The following is a 21,718-nucleotide window of genomic DNA, read 5'->3' on the forward strand; positions in this document are numbered from 1 at the left end:
TAATGAATGTGGATTTGAAAACAACTGTTTTGGGATTTCATGGTTATTGTAAATGTGTTTGATTAATTAAAAATGAAAAATTTTCTTTTGAAAATTTGGGTAGTTACAAAAAGGATCAACAAGGTATGGGCTTTTTACCTTCAAAAGCTTCCTTAGATGATGTAGATTCAAGATCTTGAAGCTCAACCACGTCTAAAGCTTGAACACCTACTTCTTCCTTTTGAAAACACACCAAAAAGGCAACCAAAGTTACTTCCAAGCTCAAATATCACTCTCAAAGGCAAACTAGGGTTTTAGGGACGTTGAAAGTAGTGGAGACTGATAAGGGTGAGGGTACAAAGGTCATAAATGTGTTTAAATAAGGCTAATGCCATAAAATTAGGATTTTTGGCTTTGGCTACATACGCCCCACGTACGTGGCTCAGACTCCCGATCCAACACGCCCACGTACGCTAAGCGTACATAGATGTATGCCCAGCGTACGAAGGGACCTCTTTCGTAATTATATTTTATTTCAAGGAATTGAAAGGAAAATACATGGATTTGAGTGTTACAACGTGGATGGAATCCGCGATCAAATTCAACCCAGTACTCTTGGCGTACTCATAGCGTACGCCCAACGTACTCGTCTAAGGTCCATAACCACAATCTTCCGAAGGCCATAAGGTCTTCGTTCTAAGTCCGATTTCGACGATCTTTATATCCACGAAAAGATGATAAGAATCTCTACGCTTATAACCACTCCTCCATGCCTTAAAACTTACCGAAATAAAATCCAAAATTCATAAAGGCCCGAACTTTCCAAATTACGGTTATACCCTTGGGCTCCAAATCACAAACCGAACTTCCGAATCGTCCAACTTGTATTACCCACATCCAAATGGGTCTTAATCTCTCCTCCTCAAAGGCCCTAAGCCTTATGATAACCGATCTTCGAGTCACGGCCCCGGATTAGGAAACGATTCAAAACAGGGTGTTACAGCTTGTGCTTGAAAGGCTTGAAATTGGGGTTGATTGAATGGTGGTGGTGTTTGTTGTTGGTAGTAGTTTGGGTGGTATGGAAGATATGAGAATAGAAGTTGTTGTTGGATTGGAGATGTTATAAATTACATGTAACTAAGATTTAGAAATGGATCATTTGGAGTTTTTGGGGTGTTTAGAGTGGGCAGGGTATATTGATTTGGATCCATAGGTAGAAGATAAAAAATATATGAGAAGAGAGTGTTTTTTGTAGTGTAAAATGTTAGTAAAATAATGGGTATTTAGAGTTGTAATTGATAAGTTCATAAATTGAAAAAAAAAATTTAATTTGCTAACGGTAGGATTTTTGTAGGGTCAAATGAACTGTTGCCAAACTAATTCTTGGATTGGTCGTCTCACCCCGTCTTTCGACTCATGCCACAGCCAGAGCACTTGCCCTGGGGGCGGTGTTCACATGTCTTAGGGTCCTCTACCTCAACACTCATGCATGCTTTTCCTTCCCACTCCGGTTAGCCTAAAAGCAATTTAGGCATCTTTCCTAAAATAAGCTAGTGCTCGTGTCTATTCAGACATACTTCCTACATATAGAAGACATTCATCTTACAATCATCGCTTATCATTCTAAATTTAAGTCTAGAAATCCTACAAATTCCTAGTTTGCTTAAACTAATTCTCTGATACCAACTGTGACATCCCCAAATTTTCTGGCCAGAAAAGACCGATTTGTTTATGCTTATTTAAAATCAGAGTATCATTTTTGAAGAATAATATTGCTAAATTTGTTCACAAAAATATGATAAAGATATTATCAAAGCATTTCCGAAGAAATGTATTTTATTTATATTAAAACATTAGGATGTCATCGTCAATACATAAACATAAGCATCACGAAATATTACAAGCTTTGCAGTAATTAAACAAGTGGCCTAATACTCCTTGAATCTCTCAGCAGAATGTATCTTTCATATCGCTCCCTGTGATACAATAATAGTGGGTCAAGTCGGGAAACCTGATGAGTACATAGGGTTTTCAACCCATAATAATATAATTAATATGTTTAATCATCAAACAATTAACCTAATTTTCCATCCCCATTATCTTCTTTATTCTTAAGGATCTACCATAAGGATCATCTATGCTGACAGTACTAGTTCAGGGATTCCTCCATGATACTTGTCACTAGGTTTTCTTCTATATTTATTCCTAAGGATTTATCCTAGGGATCATATTCTTTATTGACGGTATTATTTTAGGGAGTCCACCCACAATACATGTCAATGGGTTTTTAGAGTACATCTGATGAACACATGGGTCACAAACACCTATAGGTTACGAGACTGCTAGCGTACCACTGGACTGTCTAGAATAGTATGTGATTGTCATCTATACTCTGATAGATGATGTCATCTTTAAATTCAAGGCCTCTCATCATCTATTATATATTTTATCTCTCATCTTCTATATTATCGTTCATCTCTCATCGTCTATATCATCTTTAATCTACCCATCTTTACCCAATATATTTATAGGTATAAAAATACATACGCAGTTTAAATCAAGTAAAACATGTATAAATCGTTCATATAGCATAAATATCATGAACACATATAATAGGCACATATAGCATGTAATTATCTTAAATACTTCATATCTATGTGTAAGATGAAAGTAACTATGCACTCACTTGTTAAAGTGATGACACGAAACTCAGACAGAGCTTAGCTTCTACCAATTGTCTTTTCCTTTGACGTAACCTAGTATCATTATCACTAAATTTTAGTCAAATATTTCTTGCGACTAATTATTAGTCTAGATTCATCATTAATTCAAAGTCTATTGATCTATAGCTGATAAGGGACAACCAAGTAAGATCATATCGGAGGTAGGGTCCGTTTGGTATACAAAGTATACTGTTTGGAAAGCCCAGTTTAAACACCTCACTAAATCTATCCTTGTCTTCATCCCATAAGTAGATCAATCAAAATAATGACTTGGAATCACTGATAAGTCTTGTTTATAGGTTCATAATAACGATAATGAACTTAAACATAAGTTATACTTAAAGGACAGTAAGCATAACTCAACTTGCATGTTTTTTAGCGAGAAACCGGACTTTGCGCGGGCAGAACTTCTAAACCGAAAGCTCTATTTCTCGGGGCTTTCTGACGCTCCGGGGCTTCGCTACTAACCCTTAGGAAGTACTAGAACAAGGGTTAGGGACCTTGGGAGGGTTTTGGAAGAGATTGGATGAAGAGGGTGAAGAAAAGAGTGAAATTCGTCTTCTATTTATAGGCTGCCCACGGAGTAGTACGATGGGCATATTGGGGAGCCACGTGTCATCATCTGGTGGCAATCCGTGAGGAGGAAGGTCGTGTGCCAAATCGCGACATGTGTCGTGCCCTCATTTGCCGAAAATTAATTATCTTGTAAAATTCATAACTTTTGCATACGAGCTCCGTTTTTTACGTTCTTTTTATCCACGCGTAGCTATCGACGTGATCTACAACTTTTGTTTAGATTTTGACTCTGTCGGCTAATTTTGAATTTATTTATAAAGTTATATATTTAACAGGCTTAAACTGTTAAGTCCGTTAAAATTTCATAATTTTGTCATCCGACGTCCGTTTTCGACTGCTTTATATCGTTGAACTTCTGTTAACGAGAGCTTCAATTCTCATTTAGATTGTTTTGGCTAAAATTCGATCGATCTAAAATTCGATTTTTGAGTTGTATACTGTTACGCTGAATCTTTGAAAAATCATAACTTCCTCTAATGAAGTCAGATTTAGATGTTCTCTATATGCACACTCTCGGTTTGACGACTACTACAAATTTCGTTTAGATCACTAATGCTAAAAAGTATTTTATTAAAATTTTACTTTTTACGATACGAAGAGTTGTGTCAGTTTAATCGTGACACTTCGAAGAAGCACAACTTTTTCATACGAAGTCGAATTTCAGCGTTCTTTATATGTACGGAATCCTTGTGACATGTATATTATAATTTTGGTTAAGATTATTTATCCTAAATAATCTTCTATCAAAAAATCATTTTTAACGCTTATTATATCTTAATTGATTAGCCCGAATCCGCGGGTGTTACAAGTATCGTAAAGAAGGCTTAATTTTATTTTTTTTACATACTAGAATAAGGATCAATAAGGGCACTTTCTGTCATAAATCCGTGGCTAAGCCAACAACAATAGATTAACGAGGGACTTAGCTACATAATGTAGGACATATTAGTTTGTTGCAAAACACTTTGGAATCATATGGAGGTTCCCTCCTAATTATTTGTAAATTGATAATTTTTCTATTTTTAATCTTGATTACTAATTAGCGAAGTCGAATGCTATTGTAGCATAAATAAACTTTTATATATAAATAAACTTTTATATTTTAAAAAATGGATTTAAAGGCTATTTTTGGAACGACCAAATAATTTACCCAAAATTAACATCACTTATGTTTCTAACTAATCTTAAAACCATTACCTCTTAATTAAAAGAATATTCTTTACCACTAGACTAAAAAGCATTTATAACCTATAAATAGCTCTATATTATATTTGACAGCTCTATATTATATTTGGCCTATCAATTGCTCTATATTATATTGTTGTACATTTAATTATTTGTTGCCAAATACTTGAATACTCTTGTAGTGAAGTGGCTAAGTGCAAAATGCACCCTGCATAATCATATAAATATCAATTTCTACCTTCTACCTTTTCTTTTTCTACTTTGGCCACTAAAATTTTGAAATTCCTATCTAAACTTACATATACGTTCATCCTATAATAATTATAACAACCAACTTTGCTTGTAAATGAAGCAAAAAAAATTCATCAGTCATCACTAGAATCATTAAGCATCTTGTAATCCTTCCTTCTTTTATAGAAGGAAAATAGAGATTTGAAAAATAATTTTGCATGTTGGCACTTGATAAAACATGTGTAAGTGCTCTATATACACATGTTAATCTGTAACAGTGACATACACAAAACAAACCATTATTATATAAACATCTCGAAATACATGAATGAACTAGATGAAGGGAGTAAAATTAAATTAATACAAATATTTGTGGTAAAACCAAAAATAGCAATACAACTACTACCAAATATAATGGTAAAGTAAATGGTATTTAATGGTTATTTAAAGAAAAGAAAAAATGCTCATGTATATAAATGATCTCCTATTGTAGGTAGCTCAAACACAATTCTTCAACAAAAGATTTAAAATACAAAGACATGAACACTAAATTCATGTTTGTTTTCGGTCTTCTTGTTGCAATCAACATCATGCATACCAAAGCATCCGGTAAAATATATTTCCCATCCATTTCTAGCTAAAACACGAGGGCGCTAAATAAAATATATTTTAGGATATTTATATTGTAAAACCTATATGTAATATTTCTCACGCTTATTATTATCCTTTGTTATTCTTTTATATAATTCATTGTAGTCATAAGTTCAAAACCAAATAAAAACAAAGCATCTAAGTTCAAAGATTGATATACGTAAATTGTTCAAAAATCAAATTTTGTGAAATAGTTCAAAAATAATCTTGGAATTTTTTTTATCCAAATAAGAACATGATTTTGATAATATATACATTTTTTTATCATAACTTGGGCAGTGTCCTTGCCGGAAAAGGGTGGACTTGTTTGTGTATCCGTACGTTGCCATACAGATGAAGTATGTGAAACCGCGTGCAAGGCTCAAGGATTCGCCGGAGGAGGTGTGTGTATGGGTCGGAGTTTTGAAACTCATCACTGTTGTTGTTTATAAATAAAGCTCATTTTCATTGTAAAAAAAAAAAAGAACATATTTATGTTAAGGTGAGCATTGATGTTATTTAGAAGGTTGTTTTCTACTAATAACATATGGTTAGCAGCAAGAAGGTTTGACTGGAACTAATTAATGATGCGTACGTATTTGATTTTGATGTTTAATTTGATCTTAAAAACCTTTTGGTGCAGGATAATATTCACTACCAAATGGTAACCACTTCACTTCATATCATGAATGCACACATTAAAAGAAACATAAACTTTTAGAGAGGACAATTGTATCTCTAAAAGAAAATTAGTAGTCTCTAAATCTCCGCATCGAGGAGGATTGTCACTATGGTACTGTGGCTACAATGGATGTGTATTCACTAGATAGTAGTAACAAATAAAAGTGTCTAGGAAAAAAACAAAAAACAAACAAACAAAAAAACAAAAAAACAAAAAAACAAAAACAAAAGACTCATCCAAACCACATAAGATCTGGGTTATTTGTTCGGATTATTTGGTTTATAGATAATTCGAATTTCTTAAATGATTAATAATGACTTCAGAACATCCAAGCAAAACTTTTTAATGTCTCTACAAAATATAATGTCACCTCAACAAAATAAAAGAGAAATGATTCGTAAACAACAAATTTTTGTCATACACAACAATTTATGCATTATAGAGTTGTACAGTACAACATTTTAAAGCACCAATTGTTATGTATGAAGAAAAATTGTTGTGTACAAATCATCTCCCAAAATAAAAAGTTCAAATTACCTCCACAATAAGTAAGCTTTTTTATTAAGTTTTTTAATATGCTAGAAATAATAAATGTATATATAGGTCCCACCAAAATAATTAAAGACAAAATTGCAAAAATTGTCTATGTGTTTGACAAATTTATGTGCGTTTAGTACAAAACGAAATGGTGGTGCACCACTGGTCCAATTTTAGATACCTTGTGTGGTTTTGGTCCATATGGTGTATTTTCTTGTGTTTTGGGTCGGCATCCCACCTAAATTGTCTAATATGCCCCTTAAATAATTATATTTTAGTTTATTTAATTTATTTTCTTATTCTTATAATAAAATGAAAAACAAAAACAAAATAACCCCACACACACAAACGCACACTCTCTCTCTCTCTCTCTCTCTCTCTCTCTCTCTCTCTCTCTCTCTCTCTTCTTTTTTCTGTATGTCATCCTCCCAACCGGAACCTCCACCACCAAAATAAAATCAAACCCACAACACCACCACCATACCTTCTGGAACACTAGCTTCATCGGACCACCCTTTTATGATGGAGGACATTTTTCGGTTCCTCATCTCTGAGACCTCCATCTCATATGCCTTCAAGATGGTGCTGCCCCAAACAAACTTAAATCCCCAAATCAAATCCAAAAACTGAAGTCCCTATTTCAAGTTCTCCTCTAAAATCGAATCCAAAAATCATTTCCAATCTTGTTTCAGGAACCAAAATTAAAAGTCGGTAGTGGTGTAGAGGAGAGAGAGCGAGGGGTTCAATAGATTTTAGAGGAATGATCTTGGAGTGGTAGGGTACGTAATGGAGTAGAGAACGACTGAGAGTAAGACTTGAATCAATTGCTTGTCGTTGGAGATGGAGTTGGGGAAGTTGTGATGGTCTTCGATTTAATGGTGGTTGCAGACAGAGTTGGTTGTGGCAGTCGGCTGATGGTGGGTAAAGAAGAGGTCTTGACCTAATTTTTTTTATCATCTTCTACAATCGATCTCCCATCACCGAAGGCTCCATGTTTGGTGGGTGATTCGATTTGGGTTTAAATTCCCCTGCTGTCTCTGTTGACCCAATTCATCACTCTTTCCCTAATGTACGAATAGATTGGTGGGGCGTGAAGGTTTCCGGCGGTATCGATGCTGGAAAATGGTGGTGGTAGTGGGGTGGGGAGTCTAGCAACCAGGTCTCTGGAAAAGGTGGTGGTGGTTGCGATATAGGTAAACTCTGGCGAGAATAGTTGCTGATGACGGTGGTTCCAGATATCGGTGATGAAGGTGGAGCCGATGATGAAGGGCTTCTTTAAGATAAGAGTGGGGAATGGGTTATTTGTTTTTATTTTTTTGTTTTAAGTTAAAAAGATATAAATTAAATTAGTTTATATATTTCAACAATTAAAGAAAAGAAAAAATATAAATTATAAGGGCATAACTTTCATTTTAAATGTACAGGGACCAAAAACAATAGAAAGATCCAATTTTAAATCAGTGGTGCACCAACATTTCGTTTTGGACCAAAAACATATAAATTTGCCAACCAGACCATTTTTGCAATTTTGTAGTAATTAAATAAGTTTTGTCTAGAATGGATTGTTTAAAGCAGTTAAATTAATATTTTTATATTTATGGAATTTATTTTGCAAGTCATTAGTGTCAAAGCACCTATGGAATCTACTATCTAAGTTATTTGATGTGATTCTAATATTAAAAAAAAAAACCGATTCATACTTTATCTTTTATTTCATCCTCCTACGTATTCGTTGATTGGTAGTTATAATTCACTAATTCTTTTTTCTCATCTTATCTTTTGATTACGACATTTATCATAATCCAGTGAATATGAAGAAAAATATGAAGATTTTATAGGAGGATATTTAACCTCTCTTAAAATAATGGTACAAATTATGCGTTTATTGGTTTATCCCATATCCGTTTTATCTATGAAAAAAATCTTAAATTGAAACTTTATCTAGTTTATTTAGTTAATTATGGTACAAATTATGCGTTTATTGGTTTATCCCATATCCATTTTATCCATGAAAAAAATCTTAAATTGAAACTTTATCTAGTTTATTTAGTTAATCGAATCAAACAACCCAAAATAAATTAAACTGAAACTTATGTGGTACGATTATGGTCTTTTACATATATTCAAAATCTGACTAAGGGGTTGTTTGATAGTTGCTGATTGAGTAAGATCTGAATAAGTCAGAAGCTGACTGAGTCAGAATTCTAACCGAGTCTAGCTCTGACTGTAACTTGGATGTTTTATTATGTATCTGACCGACTATGCTGAATGATGAAAGTGACCATACTACCCTTTTGTTCTATTACAACAATGTACTTTAAAAAAATCTAAATAATTACAACAATTTAACACATCAAACTTTAACATCTAAAGATTTGACTAAACATTTTTACAATTATTTGACATACCCATTGCTATATATTGTTTATATTGTAAAAAAAAAAAAAAAAAAAAAGCAAAGTACGTTGTTATTTTCTATGCCTTTTACTAAACAAAAGTTTTTAAACAAATATTCAAACTCAATATCCCTAAATTGAAACATAAATTACATCTCTAACTATAATAAATTATAAGAATACAACATTTCATTTCATTACATCTTGAACAATATGTGGTTGCCATACCTTCAAGTCATCAATAACAACTTTTGATCTTATCATTCTCTTCAACCAATGCAAGTTGAATCTCAATGCTACAATCGACATTTCCCCCTCTCTTCTTACATGAATTCATTCTAATTGCAAAATCCTGAATGTTTAAATACACAAAGTTGTTTTTCCAGAATTCATTCCAATGATACCATTTTGGATATCTAGCACCTATAACCAAAATACCTTTCAAATATCACATTTATAGTGGTTAGAAAAGGGCAAGATGACAAAAGATTCTAAGCTTTACAAGTGTGAAGCTAGTGACAATGTATGTACTGTTTGCAACAAAAGCAAGGATTGATGTACATGAAACCATTTCACCATTGGCAACCTTTATGTCATATTTTCCTTTTAACACCATTTTCACATCATTACCCCCAACATTTTCCATCCTTGAACACTCCTACATAGGAGATGTCTGAGCAAGAATCCAACATAAAATGTGACAAATTAAATACTCAATCTAAGAACAAAAGCAGACATCAAATTTTAGGTCTGATTTCGAGAAGTACCAACATACTGATATACATAAATCCAACTTTTCAAAAAAAAAAAAAAACAAAGAAATTAAAAGATCATCCGATTTCTGAAAACAAATCCGAGAAATACATGTACCTGAAGTGTGGTTGAAGGCGCTGGTTGAAGGCGTTGGCTTAGGAGCGGCGGAGGTCGATGGTTGTGCTTGAGGCGTCGGCCGCAGCGAACGTGGAGATGGTGTTGCAAAAGAACGTGGAGGACCGAAGGTGGTGTCGCAGTTGAAATTGATACAATCGACACATTTGAAATCAACACATTTGATTTTGTGATACAATCGGCACATTTGATTTTGTGAAATCGACACAATTGAAATTGATAGAATCAGAAAAAAAAAATCGACAATGAATGGATTGCAATTGAAAAGAAATTAATGGAGGTGGTGCGGAAGAACGTCCAGAGAAAGGCGTGATAAAAAAATAATAATGAATAAAAAAATAAAAAATAATAAAATATAAAATAAAAAACTAATAGAATAACACACGTAGACACATAGTTGCAAACCATATGACACTATTTTGTCATTGACATAAAATAAAAAATTGATTATTACTTTTGGTGATGGCATGTGGTTGACAAAAGTAATTTATTTTTATTTTAGAAAGACAATTACTTTTTCGACATGTCGGAAGTAATTTCTAAAAAACTTGTTTTGATTACTAGATGTCCTTAGAGCCGTAATTAACAACATTTTTATGTATTTTTTTAATTTATTTTCCATAAATTTCATACGATAAACCACACAATCCAGATTTACTAGTGCACAGTTATATAAAATGAATCTAGAAACTAATATAAAGTTCAATAGAATTGATGTCCAATAACAGAACACTTATGAATTTCATAATAAACCAACTAATTATTTTCATATGAATCTTAGTGGTGTTCATATCTTTGCTGAGTTGATGCATGATTTACCTTTACCATAAAGTTCCAATAACATTTATGTTCAATAACAAAACACTTATAATTTCATCATAAACCAACTAATTATTTTCATATGAATCTTAGTGGTGATCATATTGTTGTTGGTGGGTTGATGCATGATTTACATTTACCATGAGTAGTAGCGGAAACAGATTTTTGGATATGAGAATAAAAATATATTAAAGTTCAAAATATTGCACACATAAAGTTGTTTAATATTTAAATTAGTATATCCAAAAAGTTAATATAAACCCAAAAACTAAATAAAATGCTCCAAATCCAAAAACTAACTCCCGTAGCATTTAACAAGACACTACCAGAACTATCAAACATAAAAATATAACAATATAAATCCTCAAACATCAAAAAAAAACTATTTAACTTTTAAATATAGTCACAATGTCAAAAAAGTGGCTTCTTGCCATTTAACAAACCCATCAAATGATCCAAAACATGAGTTGCTCCATCACGAAGACCCGAATGCATGTATTCATTAGTTACCCATAACCTTATTCCCTCAATCTCTTTACTCGTTTCCATTGCCACATTAAAATTAACAAACATATCTTCATAATAAACCGCAGCAGCAACAGGCACCTATTAAAAAAAATTAAACGATTAAGAATATGTTTATTATATTTTTTTTATGGACGTGATATAATTAAAACACACCTTGTTATTATTCAATGCTGTTTTGTTATACAAAGGAGGCCAATCTTTTTTCTCAGCCAACAAATTTGCTGCTTCCTTAAATGGCCTCAATGCATGAATTTCATCAAACATCCATGGGAACACCATCTGCATTATTATTATTATTATTATTATTATTATTATTATTTAAATATAAATAAAACATTTTCACTTTTTTAATTAAAAATTTAATTGGAAAATTTACCTCTCCTGTGAGCAAAACAGGGCGGTTTTCTTTAGCGGCTTTTACTGCATCAAGTTTACTTTCATGTTCAAGTCTTACTCTGTGAGCAGCCCATTGTGATGCAGCTCCCTTTCAATTTATAATAAATAAGATTAAATTTAATGGGAATTAAATTTTATTTATTTTTTGAGTTTATTTTATGATGAAATTGAAAAGAGTAGATTACCTGACAATATATGGATTCATGCAAAAGGGCGTATAGTGGATTTGTATCGAAAGATAGCCACCTCTCAAACTGTATTGTATAAAGTGATGTTAAGGTTTTTGTAGGGGCAATTCTGTCATTATACATAATATGTAAAGAGGGAAAATTTGTCTTACAGAATTTAAGAAGTAATAGCTTATTTGCTTCTTTGACCCTGGAACTATTACCGGATCCCACACTCTTTCAAACCTATAAATAAAACAAAAACAATAATATGATGGGGGCATTTTAGTCTTTTAGATATTTGATTAATAGTCAAACATACAAGTAGTGCAAACGCTCGAAGCCTGTGCTAGCACCTAAGCCTGTAAGGCCAAGGAGTTGTAGGCCCCGCGGGGTTAATATACCACCAGATGGAAGAGGAACCTTTTACACACACAAAACACACAGTGAAGGTGAAAAGAGATTAGTTATATTTTAGATAATCAAGATTCAAAGTTTTTTTTTATTTACGAAAATACCCTTACCCCGCCTCCTTCGGACTCTGCCAAATGGATGACAACATCACGAATGATCTGGATATCCTGAGGGTATCTTTTGTAATATTTTTCATTTTGGAGGACAATAGGGTCAATGCAAGCTTTATACACAGTTTCAGCTGTGCATCCATCTTTAATTGGTGGAATCCCACCAGTCAAAAAGACTTGTTTTAGCCCTTGTGGTGCAAAACTTAGATATGTCACTCCACAAAAACCACCAAAACTCTATTAACAAAACAAAGAGGTGTGGTGTCATTTGCCATTTGCCAATATAATCTGTTAATAGGAAGTAAAAGGGTATTTTCGTCTTTTCATACCTGGCCCAAGAGCTTCCAAGGAGCAGCATCGGGGACAAGATGTTTTCTAATAAATTCAGCATCATTCACAATATTATCAGCCCGGAAATACTTCAAGTAATCAACCAATTCTTGTGGAGATTTGAATTGTAGCATAGATGATGTTGTTAGAGGAGTTGACAAACCTGTTCCTCTCTGCAATTTAAGAAAATCAAAAGATGAAAAAGAGATAGTAATGATTAATAAAAGAACAGGGCAAGGGTAAAAATGGAAACATGCCTGATCCAAAAGAATAACGCGATGTTCTTCGCATGCTTTACTCAACCACCCACTTGACTCAGTTGGCCTTGGTGACTCAAAACCTGGTCCACCTTGTAGGTATAACAGGTATGGCAGAGCTTGATCTTCCTTTCCAACTGCACCACATGAAAATTTAACTCCATTTTCAACAACTTTTTTATGTATAAACTTATGAGTTTATTGTCACTCATAAATTAGTTCAATTTTATTTTGTATGTTAATGTTAATAAGTCTCTCCAATTTCTTCAATGATTGTACCTTAATAAGTCCCTTTATCTGTGTAGTTTTCCATCAGATCTTGATCCAAATCATGGGAACAGAATTATGATAATACGAAAGAATAAGTACTTTCTTAAATTCAAAATAGAAAATCGGCCCATCCATCTTGCGATCAAACGGGTTAATTTTCAACATAATAGTCTAGATGACAGTGAATCTAAATAATTTGATAAAACAAACTCGATATCCAGCAATGTTGATATTAAATTAGTCAGAAGAGTCCACATCACTTTGCATTGCAATGAATTGCCTTTGACCGCAAAAGTCTTGGCATTGAAGTGATGAGTATAATGATTCAGTGGTAACTAGAACTCATAATTTGTACAAAATAATTCCGGAATGAAAGTGGAAGTTAATGATTTACCGGAAACTGCCTCCCGAGCAAAAACCGAGATTTTAGGGGATTGAGATAGAGAATAATCGAGTGGGACAGTGAAGTGATGGTCGCGAAGACGGAGTTCCGGGACGGAGTACCATGGTCCCGCGATGTGTTCCGCCGGCGATGAAGTCTTTTTGATTAAGTTTTGGTCCATGGTGGCGGTGGTGGTGGGGGTGGCGGTGACGCCTGAAATCGATCTGCGGAGGGACCGGAAGTAGAGCGTTTGTTTGGGGGAAGTCGTTGGCGTTGGTAGAGATGGAGGAGGGTAACGAAGGAAGAGTTGTACTTGTACGGTGAAGTATAGTGATCGCATCGCGTTGTTACGAGGTGCCGCGATCCACGTGATTATTTGTTATAGATAATTCCTGATTTTTTTTTTTTTTCTTTTGGAAATTAAGTAAACTAACCCCTATTAACAATAATAATTTTTTTTGTAGAATGACCACCGTTCTAAAACATATGCGTTCCGAATTCTCCAACTCCGAAGTTCGTTTTACCTACATTTTCGGACCCGCATGGATTCGTCAAACCAAGTGAGTTCTACTCTTTAAATTACTTACATTTGAGTTTTGAAACAAATAGACGTATTTTGAAATGCGATGAACACTCCGGAATACGAAGGACGAGTCTGAAATATCCAATATTTGTATGTTTTTTTGTTTTACATGTATGAGGTGCATGTAAGTATCTTATAGTGTGTTTAGAACCGTTTTTTTTTAGTCCGTAACTATGTTTCTAGAAAATCTGGAAAGGTTCTTTAGGTCCGGAATACGAAGATCTTGGTCCGAAATGATGTTCCGGAATACGAAGAACTTGGCCTAGAATGATGTTCTGGAACGAGAAGTCAGAATGATAATTGATTATTAATTTTTTTTTGTGGCTGACATTGTTTAATAACCTCTATTAGTCCAAAGACGAGTTTGCATGGATGTTATTAAAAAACTGGGTTTTACAGAAGAAAAGGTTTTATTCCATTTACAGTAGCTTTCAAAATTACACCCAGTAAAGGTAAAAATGATTATAATTTTGTTAAAATGGTTGGTTTTTATGGTAATATGCATTAAAATGTTGTTGGAATTATTTTTTTGTAGATAACAAACCAGGATGTTGATTTAGAAATTATAAAATAAATAAATAAACCAGCAAAGACACCTATAAAATTAAGAAAGAAATCATAATTGTTTTTAAAGCTTAAATTGAAAGCAGATAGAATTCCAAAAAATGGGACCGGAGCAAGTTCAGACAAACCAATTATTATAAACTAATTGCAATGTCATTATATTTTGATGGTTATGTTTCAGCATGTTGGTTTTATTGTTAGATATGTTTATGCAAGTCCATGTTTTTAATGTGTATGTTAATATATTTAAAAATATTCAGTCTCCAACATTCAGTGACTAGATCAATGAGGATGAGTTACCAACAGAATATGATATACTACGTCTTGAAGAAGGACAACGATGTCTTGTTGATACGATTGCATTAAAGTTCATTCGTGACGGTGATTATCAACGTGCGAAACAACGAATGGTGATACTGTAAATCTTACCGCCTTCTGCGGCCGAGGAGCAGAGAAAACTAGCAGTGTATAATATGCAAATGGTCCTCATCACGATATCTGAAGATATACGACAGTTTGTGAACACAATGGACCTCATCGAAGAAGCATGTATGACAACTCCAACAATAGAAGACTGAGTCCAATTGACAAATAATGGGTTTAGCCTAATTAAAATCTACATGGAATTGTTTGAAAATCATGTAGACATCGCTAGCTTGCATCAGATGCAAGTTTCCGGTTATATTGGAAATGTAATATAAAATTTTAATATTGTAATGACTTTTGAAACTTAAATATGTAAACAAAATGGTAGGGTTATCTAAAACGACAATGTTTTTCATTCACATTAGTACAAAGATCGTTACAAATCCTAATACATACTTATATTGGTTTCCAAAAATTAGGAAATTGTAAGGGATACATATTTTGTTCGCAGTCAATAAAATATCCTCTAATTCTAACAACATATGTTTGACGGTCTCGTTCAACATGAAGCTTATCAATCTTTGCATTTGCATGTTGAATCCACTTCTTAGCTTCTATGACCTTTTTCATAACTTCAGCAACCCATTTTTTCGTTTATGTGTTTCGCTAGATCGTTTGCACATTGATCTAGTGTCTGGCTTGTTTCAGAATCCCTTTCGTTTGCTTGTTCAACGGCCTTCATAGCTTGAAAGATGCCATTAGGCATTTTATCCGGTGGTGGGAAATCTGGGCCTTCCGGAAACGAGTTAATATCTAAACAAACATGGTAATCTTCTTTTTCACAATGTTAAACACCAAACCCACCAAACTCAGATGAACTCATTCTCAACTTATGTATATGTTTACGATGCATGGTAGGTACATATTAATAGTATGAAATGTCATGTCTGGAATAAGTGTCTGGAATGCGATGTCCGTAATCTACGTCTCCGAAATGCCACGTTCGAAATGCGTGTCCGGAATATGCGTCCGTGACTCATATTCGTCAGGAATATATGACATATATAACTGATTTGACTATACATGAATGATTGATATGACTTTCAGAATGTCAGTTCGGAATCCAACATGAACCATTATAAACAAGAGACTGAAATTGTAAAACCTTTAGAACTCCAGAATTGTAAAACTTTTAGAAGTCTGGAATGATAGTAAATCAACCCCAGTCGTGGACTATACAGGAAGAGATCACACTCGTTTTGTATTGGGTAATTGAGGATAATATGGTTTTCCTCATGCTGCCACATCTAATGTACGGATCGTGATGTGCACAATTGAAAATTTTGTTTCACTTTGAGTTAGATGTTCCACAATATCGAACTGAAGAAGAAGTGAATGCTAAGTTTGTAGACATATTGTCAAAGGTGAAGAATTTTATAAAAATTTATCACAAGCTCAACAACGAATTAATTGATGAAGATGAACAAGTAATTTTACAGCTGGAAAAGGTGGAATATAGATACAAAAATAACAAGGTTGATTTTCCATACGGGCATGCTTGGGATATTTTAAAAGATGTCTCGTATTTTTAAATTATGTATTTTGTTATTTTTATGTTTAATAAGGTTATGGTAGTTATAAATTATGTTTTTTCTATCTTTGTAACATCTAACAAATATTAGGGCAATAATAAAATCTTTCATTAATCACTCCAAAAATCGATTATAAACATAATTAGTTGCATATTAAAGGTGAAATGTAATGTCCGTAATGAGGGTCTGAAATATGCGTCCGGAATGTGCTCCGGAATGCATGTCCGGAATATGTGTCATTGACTCCGTGTGTTAGGAATCTATTACAAGTTTACTATTCGGAATGACTACACATAGTACACCCTATGAGACTGTAGTGCCCTCTAAAAATGCCATTATATAATTGAATTCAAGTGTTCCAAACTCGATACCTTGTTAAATTTACTACTAAAAATTCATTTCTCATAAATCAAACATGCAATTGTGGCGCTCAAAGTATTATAAGGACATCAATGACTAGCAATAACCCTGGATGGCTATTTTACGCTTGTCCTAAAGAGGTATATGTGTTATAATTTCATTACTTTTACTTTGAATTAATAATAATTTACATAATATACGTCACGTGTTTGATATTAAATTTTTAGGGACCACAGTTTGGGTTTATCTGTTGGGTTGACGAAGCAAAAGACAATAATTCATTGATAATTTGTAACTTAGTTCGATCGAAGAAGAAGCTTGAAACCAAAAATTTGCACTTGAAGATAACGTTAATTTGTAGTTGGATTTTCTTTTTTGGTATTGTTGTGTACAAGTTGTAAGCTTTATGTTTATCAACTAAGTTTATGTAACACTTATTAGTTAATCTATATAATATGTAATGTTTGTTTGTTTTTTGGAATATCATTCCGGATTCACATAATTAATTGCAATTACATAGGCATAAAACAACCATCAAAGGGTTTGGTATTTCCCATTTAGGGATGTCAACGGGGGCAAACGGGACGGTGATTGCATCCCCCGCCCCCGCCCCTAAAATTCTCCTATTCCCCAGCCCCCGCCTCCGTTCCTCCGCCCCCGATTGATTTTAGGTTACCTTATTAAGGCTAAAAGAAGTTCTTGTTTAGGCTAAAAAAACTATTTTTTGGGTAACAAATAGTTATTTATAGAATAATTTTACATGTTACAAACATCTTAAAAACATGTTTTGGTTGAATTTTAGTATGTAAAAATAATTCTATTGTTTATTATATTTATATAATTAATATATGTAAATATATATAATTTATTAACGGGGTCCCCATGGGGGTTTCGGGACGGGACTGCCAATCCCTACCCCCGCCCCCGAAATTAAAACGGGGGTTAACCATGATGCTGCTGACCCCGCTCCCATCCCCGATTTTTTTTCAGAAAATACCCCCAAACGGAACGGGGCCCCCACGGGATCGGGGTCCCACGGGACTTTTTGACATCCCTATTCCCATTCAGATGGAGAAAGAAGATGGTGCATGGTTTGTGTGTGGTAGGTAGTCTGAAACACATCAGCCCGATAATATATCTGAATCATATTGGCTAATTCATGGATGTTCGAATGACATGATGTCGCAATAGCATGATCACACGATATACTGAGACTGAGCTACTTCCCACATGAACATGTATTATAGTTCAGATCTACAACACACAACGGGTAAAAACCTACAAAAAATTTTAAGCATATCCCGGAAAAGTGCAAATATACAAATCTTTATAATAAACAAGTATAACGATGTACATGCCTTATAGCTGTCTCAACCCGGACCATGCAAGAAACCGGGTAGAACCATGGACAGATGCACCCTCAAACGCCTATAAAAGCCGAGCATCACCATAGGAAAAGGGGAAAACTTTCTCATGTCTAACAACTTTACTACGTTCCTAATCAACATCTGACTTAGGCATCGAAGAGCAATATCGGGGTCCATCCCTCGGTATCGCTTTGTAACATATTATTTGTCTACCTCTTGCAGTTTGCCTTCCAGATTGTGCATTAGACAATAAAACCACCTATGTGCTACCACGCATTCGGAAGACCAGATAGCAACATTGGCATCATCCATCTAACAATACTGAGAAATGCATTCACAAAGAAAACAAATAACCTTCATGAGCAATACAAAACGCAATGAAATGACCAACATCAACAAGGTTATCAAAAAGACCGTATACCGAAAACCGCAATTTGAAATTGTTGCCAACAATAATGCACATAAAAGGGATAGCAGACGATAGGAGTCCCAAACTACTTCAGAAGAACAATCTAACAAAAACTACAAAGATAGAAGAAAAGAAAAACGGACCACAATGGACAATGAGGAGAATGACACAACAACCTTGGACAAGTTGTTCGCCAAACAGCAAAACTGTGAGCAACCAATAAGGAAACATTTAGACGAAACATTTCTGCAATATCCTGTTAAGTTTGAAAAGAAGAGTGCAAATGTAGAAAGATCTCCTAAATCTTCAAGTTTCAGGTGATTCCACGGAGTTTGTCAAATTGGTGAAATGATTCATATTCAAGTGTTGTTAGTTTATGATTTTGATGTCATTTTGTTCATCTGTGTTTTGTAACATTCAACTTATACGAAATTAACCATCCATTAGCAAAACAGCAAAACTGACAAATCATTTCATCTAGTGCAAACTAAAAGATATAGCATAAATGCATAATCAACAACAAAACTTTGACTAAATATAATGAAAAACCATCTCATCCAAAAAAAGAAACAAAAACACAAAACTGTTAATATAAAGCATAACCCTTAAATTAAAACCATTATCAAGCTGAATCATCATCTTTCTGCTTCTTTCGCTTCTTTTCTGAATGCTTAATGCTTTCTTTCCCTTCTTTCCCTTCAGACTCCTTTTGCTTCTTTTCCACTTTGGCCTCCTTAGCTTCCCTCCTCTCCCTTTTCACCCCCTTTGGCTTAAAGGGTAAAGACGCATTTCCAACCTGTTGATCTGGAACATAAATCTTTCCAATTTTGCCCTCGATTGGATCTTTGCTCACATTCTTCTCCTGAAATTATCACAAACAAAATCAAACCATAAACTTTCAAATACAATACACATTGTTGCAGTTTTCATCACAAGTGTTACAACTTAACCAACCTTCTTCTTTGTTAACTCAGGAGCAATTTTCATGGCCTCTTTCCTTAAACTTTCATCAGGTCGCCTGTGTCTTCTAACTACCAAATCCATTGAGGGGCCCACTTCAACCAACTCCATCTTAGGAACAATATTCCCTGACTTTTTTAGCCTCAAAGCACAATGTGTAAACAACACTTTAGTAGGAGAAACTGCTGTACAAACATACACACGATCTAATCCAGCAAGATTTAGGTTCTTCACAACCTACAATAATATATGAAAATAAATACATAGTAGTATAAAGAAAAGAAAGGGCAAATAAGTAAAAAAGACAAGACATACCTGTCCTCTGAACAAGTCAAGCAAAACCTCCTTAAGATGCTTAAGCTCATCATTGTTCTCGAATCCTTCTCCAATAAATGCAAAAAAGGGTTTTGATCCTATTAATGGGGCTATTCTTTTGTCATATGAAAATGATGCCATGCTTTTGAAATTTTCAACTCCAAGTTCCACAAGGTCATAAATGTGGTGATCATATGTTCTTCCTATCACAAGATTGTCAGGCCTCTTCTTTGAATGTGAACCATACTGCAAAGTGGAAAAAAAAAAGATAAAAGAAGTGTTTGAAAAAAAAAAGATTTTAAATTGTAAACTTACCACAAACAGGCTGCAATCAGTTTTGAGTGAGTAGAACTCAAGTGAAGTTTCACCCCCACTCTCAAAAGGTCTGATGTTATCGTTTCTTCTGCTGTATTTCACAGCATTGTCCTTTTTAAGATGATAGATTTCTGTCAATACAGCATTTAGGACATTGCTTGTTTTTGTTCCATGTAGTAAGAGTGTCTTTTTCCCAAATTCCACCTGCATAAATACATAGTTAGGTGTTAAATTTCATTAACAAACTATTTGATTCTTTTAGTAAAAGATAAGAAACAAAAGTTTGGAGAATTACCAGTCTTGGAGCACGTTTCTCCAGCTCCCTCTTGGCTCTCAAGGATTTAGGGGTTTTTATACGCAACATGATATACCTGTGACAAGGTAAAACATGAACGGATTGAATAACTTAAGATCAACATACACCTTCAAATTGTTCCAGTTATCATATAAGCATCTTAAGAATAACATCTAGGTTCAATTGAAAATTGAAGCACAAACACATATGCAAGCAAACTGTTACATAACAGAAAAATTGGAGGTTGAAATCCTTCAAACTCACATAATGAACAATTGAACAGAAAAATTGTTATAGAATATAACTCCTCGGTATTTCATTCGCATTTCACACGTTCTATTTTACAGCTCTTATGAGTTTGTGATGCATCAACTGATAGAACCAACAAAGAAATCTAACAGAAACCAGGGAAAAGAAGGAAGAGTGAAAGCTAGGAAAAAAATCGACATCAGGGAGGGCTCGACGGCAGGAAAAATTGGACAAAAACGAACCTTAGCTGTTGGTTGCGACGGTATCCGGCAGGTGGGCTTCACAGGGGAGGAGATTGGCTAACGGCGGTGGCTTCACAGGGGGGGAGGGCTTGCTTGAGGAGGCAAACGATCGAGAGAAGCAGGAGGCGTATGTGTGTGTCGCTGTATAAGGTTTAGGTTAAGGGGTATAATGGGCAATTCCTTAAAACGGTGAAATAAGTATATATATATATATATATATATATATATATATATATATATATATATATATATATATATATATATATATATATATATATATATATATATATATATTGTTAACAAAAGGGAAATGAAAAAGAAAACTGAAAACCATAATATCTTAAAATACCGTTCTATACTAAAAATATTACTATTAGTAATTAAAGTTTTAGTTTATATTAGTGAAAATAACTTATAATTAAATATATTATTTTATTTTAAAAAAATAGAAAAACTAAATCCATCATGATCATGTTCCATAAAAAATGATTAATTTCCTTCACTTATTGTGATCAAACATGAATTTTTTATCCAAACATAATATTTCATTTTATTTCCTCATGGATTACTAGATAACAAACACTACTTTAGTACGTATACT

At 33.8% G+C, this 21,718-nt stretch overlaps 2 protein-coding genes across 2 annotated transcripts; both read right to left on the minus strand.

The window, feature by feature from the left end:
* Positions 1-10,896: 10,896 nt before the first annotated feature.
* On the minus strand, positions 10,897-13,863 carry LOC145105023 (alpha/beta-Hydrolases superfamily protein). The gene is made up of 10 exons (XM_079042163.1): positions 13,513-13,863; positions 12,849-12,985; positions 12,591-12,764; positions 12,262-12,498; positions 12,060-12,160; positions 11,911-11,983; positions 11,756-11,824; positions 11,551-11,658; positions 11,328-11,453; positions 10,897-11,252 (listed from the first exon to the last, which is right to left on the minus strand). The coding sequence occupies exons 1-10, from the start codon at positions 13,838-13,840 to the stop codon at positions 11,058-11,060; spliced, it is 1,548 nt and encodes a 515-aa protein (XP_078898289.1). The 5' UTR covers positions 13,841-13,863; the 3' UTR covers positions 10,897-11,057.
* Positions 13,864-19,251: 5,388 nt separating this feature from the next.
* LOC145105027 (Ribosomal RNA processing Brix domain protein) lies at positions 19,252-21,272 on the minus strand. Its single transcript, XM_079042167.1, has 6 exons — positions 21,118-21,272; positions 20,627-20,702; positions 20,332-20,535; positions 20,017-20,262; positions 19,696-19,938; positions 19,252-19,603 (listed from the first exon to the last, which is right to left on the minus strand). The coding sequence occupies exons 2-6, from the start codon at positions 20,693-20,695 to the stop codon at positions 19,364-19,366; spliced, it is 1,002 nt and encodes a 333-aa protein (XP_078898293.1). The 5' UTR covers positions 20,696-20,702; positions 21,118-21,272; the 3' UTR covers positions 19,252-19,363.
* Positions 21,273-21,718: the final 446 nt, after the last annotated feature.

This window comes from Lactuca virosa, chromosome 4 (assembly GCF_052849685.1).
Source record: "Lactuca virosa cultivar CGN04683 chromosome 4, Lactuca_virosa_CGN04683_v6, whole genome shotgun sequence".
Taxonomy (NCBI): Eukaryota; Viridiplantae; Streptophyta; class Magnoliopsida; order Asterales; family Asteraceae; genus Lactuca; species Lactuca virosa.